This window comes from Rhinoraja longicauda, chromosome 15, assembly GCF_053455715.1.
Source record: "Rhinoraja longicauda isolate Sanriku21f chromosome 15, sRhiLon1.1, whole genome shotgun sequence".
Classification (NCBI taxonomy): domain Eukaryota; kingdom Metazoa; phylum Chordata; class Chondrichthyes; order Rajiformes; family Arhynchobatidae; genus Rhinoraja; species Rhinoraja longicauda.
Window position 1 is genome coordinate 13,939,673 of NC_135967.1, and position 13,790 is coordinate 13,953,462.

At 47.4% G+C, this 13,790-nt stretch overlaps 1 protein-coding gene across 1 annotated transcript; it reads right to left on the reverse strand.

Moving 5' to 3' along the window:
* Positions 1–3,463: 3,463 nt before the first annotated feature.
* On the reverse strand, positions 3,464–7,253 carry slitrk2 (SLIT and NTRK-like family, member 2). The gene has a single exon (XM_078412208.1). The coding sequence runs from the start codon at positions 6,733–6,735 to the stop codon at positions 4,219–4,221; it is 2,517 nt and encodes an 838-aa protein (XP_078268334.1). The 5' UTR covers positions 6,736–7,253; the 3' UTR covers positions 3,464–4,218.
* Between the last annotated feature and the right edge of the window lie 6,537 nt (positions 7,254–13,790).

Consider the following 13,790-nt stretch of genomic DNA (forward strand, 5'->3'; position numbering starts at 1 on the left):
ATTCTGTTTAAAAATACTTGCTGTGCACATCTCCTTTAAACTTTGCCCACTCACAAAGCTATATCTTTTGGTCTTTGACATATCCTCCTTGAAAAAAGGTTCTGTCTGTCTACCCTATCTTTGCCTTTCATCATTTTATACACTTCTCTCAGGTCTCCCCACAACCTCCAACGTTCCAGAGAAAACAATCCAAATTTGTCCAACCTCACCTTAAAGCTAATACCAGATAACCCAGACAGAATTTTGGTAAAGGGAGGAGAATGTGGCCTATAAGGACCAGACAGATTCAACAATGGTGTGAGGGAAGTTAGGAGAGAAACTAAAAATATAAGTGAAAGTTCAGAGTGATGGATGGGGGGAATCATCAAAGAATTAGACCAGTGGTTGAGGAAAAAAGAGAGAGCCATCAGAGGGAACAGACTAATGATATTATCATGAGTGAAAATCAATCAAAGCTTTTATGTAAGATCTAAAATGTACAGAGGGTTCCACAAGGCAGATTGCATTTAAAATTCCAACAACAAAATACAATAATTTCTCAATATGCTCTTGGAAAACTAATGATCACTTAGAAAAGATTAATCTCAAGGTCACAAGCTCCTCTAATAAGCAATTAAAAGCTTCAGTTTAACCTCAACAATGATCACAGCATTTAAAAAAATATAATAATGACATAAATGATTAGAAACAGACAGAGGAAATGATTCTAATTGCATTACAGTTTTGAATAACTTGCGAAGCGAAGTCTGGGTGTTATTTTGTCAACATTAACGTGTTTATATATCAGCATTTCAAAGACCTATAAAATGTCGTGAAATATCCTGAGGGATGTAAAATATGTTAAGGAAACAAATAAATCTCTTTTTACGTGTAAAATAAATAACTGGATTAATAATATCCCATTTTCTAGGCCAGGCCACCAGGCATTTTTATTTCGCAAGCAAAAATACTAATTATACAACTGTTAATGAAAATATTCTGATGATTTATTCTGGAAATGCCACACTCTGGGTAAAGAGTATTTGGAACAGTTAACATTATGTCCACAGGTATCTGCACAAAAACAGCAACTAAAACTAATTTCCTCACAAATAGTTAATAATGCATAATGCCAAATTCTTCAAACTATAAATAAAAATTGCAACCATGTGAAATAGACAATTCTAATTGGAAATTGTTGAAAATTGTTAGCATATCTAACCCATTTGATAATGTTATATTTTGAACATCATATGGAAAAATATTTCTTTAAATATAGTGGAGCAGTGCTAGAGTTGCTGCCTTACAGCGCCAGAGACCTAGGTTCAAACCTGACTATGGGTGCTGTCTGTATGGGAGTTTGTACGTTCTCCCTGCAACCTTGTGGGTTTTCTCTGGGTGCTCCGGTTTCCACCCACACACCAAAGACATACAGTTTGTAGGTTAATTGGTTTCTGGAAATTGTCCCTAGTGTGTAGGATAGAACTAGTGTATGGGAATCACTGGTCACTGCGAACTCGGTGGGCCGAAGGGCCTGTTTCTACACTGTATCTCAAAGCTTAATTAAAACTAAACTAAATACATTCATTAGTAATTCTGGATCACTTGGCTCAGTGTTCCAATTGATAAATCAGTTAAACAAGTGACAAAAACATTTCACTCAAAAAGTGACAAAATACATTCAGCGGATGTTACATGGGATTTAATTTAGTTTAGTTTAGTTTAGTTTAGAGATACAGCACGGAAACAGGCCCTTCGGCCCACTGAGTCCATGCCAGCGTTCCCCGCACACTAACACTATCCTACACACACTAGGGACAATTTACAATTTTACCGAACCCAATTAACCTATGAACCTGTATTTCTTTGGAGTGTGGGAGGCAATTGGAGCTCCCGGAGAAAAGCCATGCAGGTCACAGGAAGAATGTACAAACTCCATACAGACAGCACTCATAGTCAGGATTGAACCCGGGTCTCTGGTGCTGTGAGGCAGCAACTGTACTATTGTGCCACCGTGCCGTCCAATGTGGCAATTACAGAGGGATGTGAGGTTCTTTCTGTTAGAAGGTGTAAGAGGGAATCTTTTAATGTTACTGTAAGCCAACGGGAAGAAGAAAAAATCAAATTGATGGAAAAGTGCATGTCCTCTTTGCCAATGATTGCATTTCCACAGGAGATGCAAGAAACTGCAGATGCTAGTTTACAAAACGAGACACAAAGTCAACCTGAAAAAGGGTCTTGACCCAAAACGTTACCTACCCATTTTTTCCAAATATGCTGCCTGACCTGTTGAGTTACTCCAGCACAATATTAATATATAGGACACAAAGTGCTGGAGTAACGAACCAGGACAGGCAATAACTTTGGAGAACATCGACAGGTAACATTTTGGGTTGGGATCCTCCTTCAGTATTAACATACACTGTTAGTCAGCACTGGTGGACACTGTTCAAGAGATAAACACCACCAGCTGGACGGACAAGGAGTGCAGGCACCTGGTAGGTCATCACCCGCAGAGTCACACCATCCTGACCAGAAGATACGTCAGCATTCATTTAGAACACAGAAAAATACTGAAGGGTCTAAACCCAAAACGTCATTTATCCATGTCTCCCACAAATGCTGCCTAGCCAGCTAATATCCTCCAGCACTTAGTGTTTATTTTGTATAACTTGCACCTGCAGTTCCTTGTAACTGCGGAGAACAGTACAGCACAGGAACAGGTCCTCTGGCCCACAGTGCTTGTGCCAAACTAATCTCCTCTGCCTGCACGTGATCCATACCCCTCCATTGCCTACATATCCGTATGCTTATCTACATTTATCTCTTCAAACTTACTATCATAGTCATAGAGGTATACAGTGTGGGAACAGGCCCTATGGCCCAACTTGCCCATGCCGACCAACTTGCCCCGTCTACACTAGTCCCATCAGCCTGCGTTTGACCCATATTCCTATAATCCTATCCTATCCATGTACCTGTTCAAATATTTCTTAAACACTGCGATAGTACCTGCCTCCAGACCCACCTCCACACCAATGCGTTCCACGCACCTACCACCCTCTGTGTAACAAAACGTGCTCTGCACATCGCCTTTGATTTTTACCCCTCCCAACTTAAATCTATGCCCTCTAGTCTTTGTCATTTCTATTCTGGGTCCAAATCCTAACACTGTGGGGCACCTTCACCATGCAGGCTGCAGCAGTTCATGAAGGCAGGTCACTATTATTTTCCCAAGGGCAATAAGGGATAGGCAACAAATGCTGGCCTTCACAACAATGGCTGGATTTAGATAAATGAACAAATAATTTTATCAACATCCTGACACCAACTTTTTTAATCCTTAAACATTATTTTATCCCATAATTTAAAAAATATATATCTCTTGCTGGAACAGACGCCATATTCAGGTGAGTCAGATGTTTGATTGGTAACACCAAATAATAAACAATTCTAATATACAAACCCAACACACCAATCTAACTCACATTTGTTGTATTTTAATACAATATATGTACAGCCACTTGGAAACATTTGGTTCCCAAGATACAATGCTGAAGAACAGCGAAGATTTTGCAGTACAAATGCACCCCAAACTTCAGAAGTGAAATGTTCAGTAACTTGAATGGGGAAAATAATCAGAGTCTCCAGTCAAAAATGTAGCCCCTTTGTTGCTATATATTGATTCTACAAATATAGCTTACTGTTATTTTAAAGTCAGGTCTTTGGAAATTTTAAACATGAACTTATACAGTAGGATGGAAATGTTACGGTCAATAATAAACTTAAATCAGCAGGAGGATAGTGCGTGTGTGCGTGTGTGTGTGTGCGTGTGTGTGTGTGTGCGTGTGTGTGCGTCAGAGTGTGCCCGCATGTGTGTGTGTCAGTGGCAGAGTGTGTGCGTGTGTCTCAGAGTATGTGTGTGGGTATGTGTGTGTCACAATGTATGCGTGTGTGTATATGTGAGTGTATGTGTGTGCCGGTGTGTGTGTGTGCTGGCGTGTGTGTATCTGTGTGTGTGGCGATTAGGAAATCCATACAGGTACAGAAGCCACATCCAAAAAGTACTGTTTCCCCCCCCCCCCCCCCCCAGAAACAGGTAATTCAGTGGGATTTTGGAGAAAGAATATTGGTCTTTGAAGTTCACCAGATATGTGAAGATGCGGGGGGGATAAGGTCTTGTTAGAATAACGCATCCTGTACGTGTTTGTCTAGTGGTTAGATTTACATCTCGTGGTTCTATAATTGACTGGTAACAGTCTGCATGGCCAAAACTTCGAGGTAGTCTGGTTCTGTGTGGGACTTCCCTTGGAGGGATAGGTTGTCGCTTTTCACCGGTTGTTTCCTCGGAGTGCCATACAATACCGTTTTGTTTAGCCTGTCCTGTTCTTGTTGTCGGCTCGCTTGGGAGGAGCTGGCGAGTTGGCGTTTGGGCAAAGTGCAGAAGGTGTAATGGGCTCCCAGGCCGCTGGGCAGCACCTTGCGCCTCTCGCCCAGGTTCTGGTACAGGGGCTCGGAGGGTCGGGACACCTGTTGCCCCAGCAGTTCCACAGTGCTGACTGAGTACGTAGCACTGGCCAAAGGGCGAGACTTCTTCGCCTGCGCACCAATGAAATTCAGGTCGGGTAGGTCTCGGTAGTAGGTGACCTGTTCTCCTTCTCGTTGGATGTAGATAGGGTTCTTGCACATTTGCCCAACGGAGTGGGGGATGTAGTTGTACACGTGTGCCTCGGTCTTTTCCCTCGCTTCGGAGGAGTACGGTCCGCATTGCAACTGGTAGGAGTTTAGGTCCAAGTTGTTGGGGGCGCCGCCTTGGCCACTTGCGCCGTTTTTGCGCCGTTTCAACACGAAGACGAACAAACCGGCTCCGAAACACACGCTCAGGATGAAGACCACCAGCAACCCCAGGATGAGGACGGAGAGGGGTACCGGGCTAGCCTGCGCCGTCCCGGGACTGGGAGCTTCTTCCCCCTGGGGAAGCTTGGCCGCCGGGGTGGTGGGAAGGGGCAGCTCCGAGCAGATGTCCTCGTCCTCCAGGGATCTCAGCGCCTGACCAGCAAACATGGCAGGGGAGTCGCAAGTCACCTCGTTGACCACTAGCCCGCCCCGAGACTGTTCCAACCAAGTCTTCAGGGCCAATATGGGGCACCCACACTCCCATGGGTTCTCCTGGAGATCGATCTGCACCGTGGCAGGCAACTGGTCCAACACCCCTCTCACCGGGAGCTGGGGGAAGTAGTTATTCCTCAAGTTCAGCCTGGTCAGGTTGGAGCCCGAGAACACGTCGCGGGGTAAGGTCCGCAGAAGGTTATTGTTGAGGTAGAGCAGGCTTAGCCTGCCCAGGGAGTGGAAGGTGAAGGGAAGGATGTCCTTGATGACATTGGACTCCAGGTAGAGATACTGCAGCCTCTGTAGCCCCACGAAGAGTGCGGGCGACAGCCTCTCGATGTGATTGCCGTTGAGATAAAGCCTCCGGAGGTTGGTGAGGTTGCGGAAGGCGCCCCCTTGGATGGAGGAGATCCGGTTGTTGCCCAAATGCAACAACTCCAAGGCCGTGTAATCCCCAAAGTCGCTGACCCGCACCAGGTGCAACAGGTTTCCAGTAAGGTAGAGTTTCTTTGGGTTGGATGGCCTGGGCTGGAGGTCGGTGATGTTCCTGATTCTTCTCTCCTGACAATGAACGTTCAACGCCTTGTCCGAATTTTGCTGGCTGCATGAGCAGATGGACGGGCAAGCGGCCGGCACGGGAGACCTGGTCTGGTAGACCATGATGGGGCCGAATATCTGGCCTCCGTTCGGGGTAGGCGTGACCCGGCCCCGGCCCTTCGGCTGCCGGTGAGCCTTGCCCCCTCTCGGCGTGGGTCTGGTCGGGTTGGTCGTCGGGGACAGGTGCGAGCCCACGGAGGACGGGCGCATGATCCTCAGGCTGGAGTCCACTGCGCTCTTGCGGGGACAGAGGTCCTGCTTGTTCAGGTGCGTGACATCCTTGCCGTGGAGCCTGAAGGGCGTCTCGCACACCATCTCGCCCACGAAGAAGGAGATTGTATCCAGCCACGCCTTCAGAGGGACCAGGTCACACGTACAGTTCCACGGGTTCTCTTCCAACTGGATCTCCACGATGCCCCCAATGTGCTCCAGAACCCCGGCGAAGGGCAGCCTCTTCAACCGGTTCCCCCTCAGGTCGAGATGGGTCAACAACACGAAGCGGAAGATGTTGTTCGGCAGACTGGGGATCAAGTTGTCGTTTAAGATGAGCACCTTGAGTTTGTTGAGCTTGCTGAAGGTCCCGGCCTCGATGACACTGATGTAGTTGTAATCCGCTTGCAGGTACTCCAAACTCTCCAAGCCCAGGAAGGTGTCCTCTCTCAGTACTTCCAGCTTGTTGTTGTTCAGGTGCAACCTCTTCAGCGTGGCCAGACCCTGGAAGGCGCCGTTGCGGATCTCCTGCAGACCATTGCTGCTGAGGTGGAGGGTCACGGTGTTGGTGAAATTGATGAAGCCTCTGGGAGGCAGCTTGCTCAGGGAGTTCCCATTCAGGAAGAGTTGGTAGAGGCGATTCTGAGGCGGCTGCAGCGAGGAGATCCTGGTGAACCCTTTGTTCTCGCAATTGATATTCAACATCGTCTCCTTCTCCTCGCACGCACACCGATGCTTGCAAATGTCTTTGGCAGTTTTGCGGCTCTCTGACGGGGTCTTGGTCTTGGAGGAGAAGCCGCTCACGGCTAGCGCAGTTAGGACCAGGACTGCGATCAGCATCTTTATCTCGCCGCCTTCCCACCCGCGTTGGGGCGAGCGAAGTTACAGGGCACCTTATATTTTAAATTCAAAAAGAGAGGATCACACGCCTTTACAGCCAAGACTGCAACAACTCCAGTTTGCAAGGGGCTGCAAGGACCTCTGCCCACTTCTTCCAATCGATCTTGCATGTTAATGCAAGAAGCAACGGATAACTACATTCCCAGCCTAGCCTCTCACCTCGTTCCGTCTGCAGTAGTACATCGCTCCGCAGTTTGCATTGGGTAGCGGGATCAAGGCGCCCCTCTCCACTCCGGCCCAACAATTCCGGGAGGTTGCAGCGGGTGAATAAACAGCAATGTTCCTCTCTCGCTCTCTCTCCACCCCCCAGCCCCAGCCCCAGCCGAGCTGGCAGCCAGCGAGCCGTTGCGCGTCCCCTTCAAACTGACTTGAGTTTGCCTGCAGGATGAATCTCGGGGATAAAACTGGGAGGTGATCGCTCTCTGTCGGTGGAGACTTTGCGCCTGAACCTTCCCTCTTCCCTTCGCCTGCCAGAGGCTCACGTCATGCGCGCTGAAACCTCCCATTAACTCTGCGAAGGGCGAAGCGAGGTGGGATTTCACATACTGTCCCCACACACTCACCCACTCGCTCACACACACACTCACACTCACACACACACACACCCATACACTCACCCACTCGTCCACCCACCCACCCACCCACTCACTCACTCACTCACTCACTCACTCACTCACTCACTCACTCACACACACAAGCTCACACACACACACACACATACTCACACACACACACAAGCTCACATCCAGACACTGGCTCGCTCGCCCACTCACTCACCCACCCACCCACCCACTCACTCACCCACTCACTCACCCACTCACTCACTCACTCACTCACTCACTCACTCACTCACTCACTCACTCACTCACTCACTCACTCACTCACCCACTCACTCACACACACAAGCTCACATCCAGACACTGGCTCGCTCGCCCACTCACCCACCCACCCACCCACTCACTCACTCACTCACACACTCACACACACACACACTCACTCACTCACTCACGTACTCGCACAGTTTCACTCACACACACACAAACACAGTGCACACAGACTCACTCACGCACACATACGCAGCAAACTCTCTCAGTGGAGTCCAAACTGAAAGGCAGTGGAGTCCAATTCACTGGATGCTTTCAAGAGAGAGATAGATTTAACTCGTAGGGCTAACGCAATCAAGGGATGTGGGGACAAAGCAAGAACGGGGTAATGGCAGTGCTGGCTCGAAGGGCAGAATGGCCTACTCCTGCATCTATGTTTCTACTCCTGCATCTATGTTTCTATGTTTGTTTCTATGTTTCTACACACACACACTCACACACACAGACATACAGACTCACACACACAACACACACACACACACACACACACACACACACACACACACTCATACACACTCACATACACACTCACACGGATACACATATACACTCACACACACACACACTCATTCACTCAAGCACACGCACAGCTACAATCACACATCACACACACACACACACACACAGATACTTACGCAAGGAATGAAGGACGCTACCAAATGGGACTCGTGCAGTTGGAGCATCTAGATCAGCATGGACGAGTTGGGCTAAATGACCTGTTTCCGTGCTGCACGGCTCTAGGATGTATTGTCTATAGAAGCCATCTGGTGTGTACAGGTAGAGGGGAGGGTTTCCTGTACTTGCAGGGGAGGGGCAGGATTTACAGAGGGGAGTGGAGGGGTGGAGGGTTGGGTAGGTCTGGTCTCTACAGGGGGCATTTGCATGCACAGGTGGTATCCGGTAACTGTAGAGCTGGAATCCAATATCTACAGGGAAATTTCCCTCGCGTACACCCGTGTGTCCAAGATGTCCAAGAGGTGTCCAGGTGATAAGTGAGAGGAAAATAACAGCAGATGCTGGTTCAAATTGAAGGTAGACACAAAATGCTGGAGTAACTCAGCGGGTCAGGCAGCATCTTCGGAGAGAAGGAATGGGTGACGTTTCGGGTCGAGGCCCTTCTTCAGACTGCAATACAGGAGGGTGTCCAGGAAACACGGGATGCATCCAGGGTCTACGGGGGGGGGGTTATGGGTTACTGGGGCATTCAGGGGTTCCAAGGGGTGTTCAATTGTTTGGGGGCTGTGTAGAGGAAGCAGGAGGCGTTCAGTGGACACGGGGGTAACCAGGTAACCAGTCGGGGTTCACAGGGCGTATTCAGGCTATCCATGGGGTACACGGGATAATTCATGGAGTAGAGAGGGTGTTCAAGGGTAGAGTGAGTGTTCAAGGGTAGAGAGAGTGTTCGGGGTAGAGAAATTGTTTAGGGTAGAGAGTGTTCGGGGTAGAGAGAGTGTTTAGGGGTAAGAGAGTGTTTAGGGTAGAGAGAGTGTTTAGGGTAGAGAGTGTTTAGGGTAGAGAGAGTGTTTAGGGTAGAGAGTGTTTGGGGTAGAGTGTTTAGGGTAGAGAGAGTGTTCGGGGTAGAGAGAGTGTTCAGGGTAGAGAGAGTGTTTGGGGTAGAGATGGCATTCAGTGTATATGGGGGTAAGCAAAGATACAGACTGTTCAGAGGGTACATGTGGTATTAGGGATGCTCATGGTGTCTTCAGTGGTGCAGGGAGTGTCCAAGGAGTGTTCAGGGGTACAGGGTGTATTTAGTGCAATCATGGGGTACAGGGGGTAATTCATGGGGTACAGGGAGTAATTCATGGGGTACAGGGTGTAACTCAGGGGATATAATGGGTATTCAGTGGTACAGGGGATGTCCTGGGGTACAGGGTGTATTCAGGGGGTATTTAAGGTATTCATAGGGTACAGTCGGTGTTCAATGGGTACAAGAGGTATTCAGGGAATGTTCAGGGTATTCAGGGGTACAGGGGTGTCCAGGGTACAGGGGGTGTTCAGTGGGTGCAGGGGGTAATCAGGGATGCAGTTGGTTCAGAGGGTTCAGGGTGTATTCAAGCTTTTTGGGGTACAAGGGGTGTCCAGGGGTGCAGGGAATGTTCATGGGTATGTGGTGTATACAGGGGGTATTCAGGGTAATTCATGTGGTACCGGGGGTATTCAGGGTGTACAGTGGAAGTTCACAGGGCACAGGGAATGCTCAGCGGTACAGGATGTATTCAGGATTATTCAGGGTATGTTCTAGGGTACAGGTGGTAATTCATGGGGTACAGGGGGGTGTTTAGGGGTACAGGGGTGTTCAGGTATAACAGGGAATGTACAGGGGGTGTATTCAGGGGTGTTTCAATGGATATACTGGGGCATTCTGGACGTCTTGAACATTAGAAATACAGTATTGGAAAGGCCCTTCAGCCCACAGAGTCCATGCCATCCACCTGCACATGCTTGTTATGTGTTATCCCAGTTTCGCATCCTGCACACTCGCGCCAACTAGCCTGCAAACCCGCAGGTTTTTGGAGTGTGGGAGGAAACCAGAGCACCCAGAGAAAACCCATGCAGTCACAGGTAGAAAGTACAAACTCTGCAAAGACAGCACCCATAGTCTTGAACCTGGTGGTCATGGTTTTCAGACTCCTGTACCTTCTTCTCAATGGTAGGAGTGAATGAAGCATTTCATCGTGCGTTTGCACATGTGACAATAAGGCACCATCGACCATTGACCATTGAGAGTGTGGCCAGGGTGGTCATCCAGACCACAACGCTGTCAAATCATGCTGCAGCCTTGCAAACATCACATTATGGCTGTGGATCCAGGACCTGCCGAGACAGAGATGTTTCCCTGTGGTTGAATGCCAACTAATCCTGGAGTCCTAATGGAATTCCTGATTGGAGATAGGGAAGAGAAGGGGATGTGTAGGGAGGAACTGCAGGTGATGGTTTATACCAAAGATAGATGCAAAGTGCTGGCGTAACTCAACAGGTCAGGCAACATCTCTGGGGAACAGGAATACTCAGTCTGAAGTAAGGTTCCGACCCAAAACGTCACCTATCCATGTTCTCCAGAGATGCTGCCTGACCCGCTGGGTTACTCCAACACTTTGTGTTTAACTTCAAAGCGAAAGCTAAGGTGTGCTATGTATTTCACTTTATTTTATTGATTTTGATTATTTATTAAAGTTTTAATGATTTTCAAACAGATTTTATTTTTCATTTTATCTGAAGGATTTAATTAATTTTATTTATTCAGTAATTTCAAGTGATTTCAGTTGATTTTAATTGTGGTGGTAGATTTGTTACAAAGCCTTTGGGAGATTGGGCTTTCTCCCAGTCTTACCTCCCCCAGTGCCTGGCTGAGTGGTCTGTAGGTCGTACCTCACCAGAGGATTGGTAATTAGTGAAGCCGTGTTACTCTTAGGAGGAGGGTCCCAATCTAAAGCAGCACCTGTCCATTTCCCTCCACAGATGCTGCCTGACCCACTGAGTTCCTCCAGCAAAAAAAAGACACAAAGTGCTGGAGTAACTCAGTTGGCCAGGCAGCATCTGTGGAGAACATGGATAGATGACATTTCGGGTCGGGACTATTCTTCATACTTCCATTAACTTCCTCTTATTTCCCTGCCATCTATTCTCTCAGTCTTTGCATCAACTCACCCCACGCAACGTCATTTCTTGATTGTGGATAGTCACAGTTTTGGGTCTGGACCCTTCTTGAGATTACTTAGTCTGTTTACAGCACTTGTTCAAGATTCCAGCCTCTGCTGTCTCTCGTATCACCGCTTTATAGCTCCACTGCCAAACCTCATCAAAGTGTAATTGCTTTGAATATGTTTTCTTCTTCTCGCAGAGTTCACTTTGACCCTCTCTCACTGCCCCCCCCCCCCTCTGTGATTCCTACTGGTCTCCTGCTCTTCAACCTTGTTCCGATCAAAGTGCAGAGCAAGATAGACCACTCGACTCTAAAAACCGTGGTATGTCATGACGCCATTTTAGTAGGCAGAAACTTGCAGAAACATTTAAAAAGAAAAAAAAGAAAAATCTGTGAATTGACAGATGAGATATATTCTGCATTTTAATGGTATCATCACACATACTGTTCCCCCAAAACACTGATTACACTGCGAGAGGCATAGCGAATGGCGGGTTTTGCTTACTAAAATGGCGGACGTTCCGCTCCTTTGCGTACTACACTTCAGTGTAGGCGACTTCGACGGAGTGGTTCATCTTGCTCCTCTAGTATCTTCGGTTCTGACCTAGACTTATATCAGCCATGTCTGAGCCGCCATCTTGTCCAGCTCAGTTTCCAGGCCTCCCAATTTGGTATCAATCAATCAGTCAATCAATCAATTAATCGATCAATCAATCGAAGGTCGATCAGTCAATCCACCAATCAATCGATCAATCAATCAATCAAACAATGATCAATCAATCGTCAATAAATATTGGGATCATCCATTTATTGATTTATGGTTTATTCGGCACGGTAGCGCAGCGGTAGAGTTGCTGCTTTACAGCGAATGCAGCGCCGGAGACTCAGGTTCGATCCTGACTACGGGTGCTGCACTGTAAGGAGTTTGTACGTTCTCCCCGTGACCTGCGTGGGTTTTCTCCGAGATCTTCGGTTTCCTCCCACACTCCAAAGACGTACAGGTATGTAGGTTAATTGGCTGGGTAAATGTAAAAATTGTCCCTAGTGGGTGTAGGATAGTGTTAATGTACGGGGATCACTGGGCGGCACGGACTTGGAGGGCCGAAAAGGCCTGTTTCCGGCTGTAGATATATGATATGATATGATATGATATATATTATCTATCTGCATTGTGGTTGCAGCCTGTTGTGCTGCTGTAAGTAAGACTTTCATTGTTCCGTTATCAGTATATATTCCTGCTTTGATTCCTGCTTTGTGCCTCACATTTTTTCCAATGTATGTTCCCTCTATGACATTGTCACCCACTCACTTGATTTGCCCAAATCCTCTTGAAGCCTCTTCACATCCTCCTCTCTTCCTACAATCCCACCTGTTGTGTATCATCGGCAGATTTAGAAATATTAACATTTGGTCTCACGGGCCAAGTTGTTAATATAGATTGTGAATAGTCATGTTCTAAGTACACATCCCTGTGGTACCACAATTGTCACAGCCTGCCCACGGGAGAAAGATTTGTTTATTTACAATCTTTTCTTTATGCCTGTTCTTGATACCTCCAAATCCATGTTTTATAATAGATACAAGAAACTGCAGATGTTGGAATCTTGAGCAAAACACATAGTGCCAGAGGAACTCAATGGGTCAGGCAGCATCTGTGGAAGATATAGATAGACAATATTTTAGATGGGGACTTTTCTTCGGACTGACACACTTTTGTCTCCTTTTCAACTACAGCCTTTGTCACCTACTCGTCTCATCTGCTAATCAAACCCCCCTCACCTGTATCCACCTAATTAGCCAGCACAGTGGTGCAGCGTTAGGGTTGCTGTTTTACAGCTCCCTAAGCCATGTTTGATCCTGACGATGGGTGCTGCTTGTACAGAGTTTGTACTTTCTGTGACCGCGTGGGTTTTCTATGGGTGCTGCAGTTTCCTCCCACTCTCCAAAGATGTACAGGTTTCTAGGTTAATTGGCTTTGGTAAAAATTGTAAATTGTACCCTCGTGTGTAGGATAGTGTTAGTGTAGGGGGTGATCATAGGTCAGCATGGACTTGGTGGGCCGAAGGGACTGTTTGCATGCTATATCTTTAAAGTCTAAAGTCTAATCACTTGCCAGGATCATAAATGAGGAAACACATGTGGCTGCAGTAGTGAGTCTGGGACAGAACATGGTCTGAGAACCGGAGAGCAATGGGAATCGCAGAGGGGGAGCAGTGAGAGAGGGTCTCACAATACTCCCATCGGAGAGAGGTGGTGAACTTCTTCAAAGTAGTTTTCACAGTGGTGCAGGAAACTAGAGAAATATGGAACAGCAAATGCTGGAATCATGTGTTAAACACAAAGGGGGAAAACAGGAGGTTCTGCAGTTCCCTGTGTCTCCATATCACGTGCCAGGCTTTGTCCTACCCTCACCTCTCTTTTCCAATTTTCTCTCCCTTGTTCCCATGTCTGAAGAAATATCCTGA

Excerpts from the sequence above, each read along its gene's own strand:
- slitrk2 (XM_078412208.1), bottom strand. The coding sequence starts at position 6,735 with ATGCTGATCGCAGTCCTGGTCCTAACTGCGCTAGCCGTGAGCGGCTTC.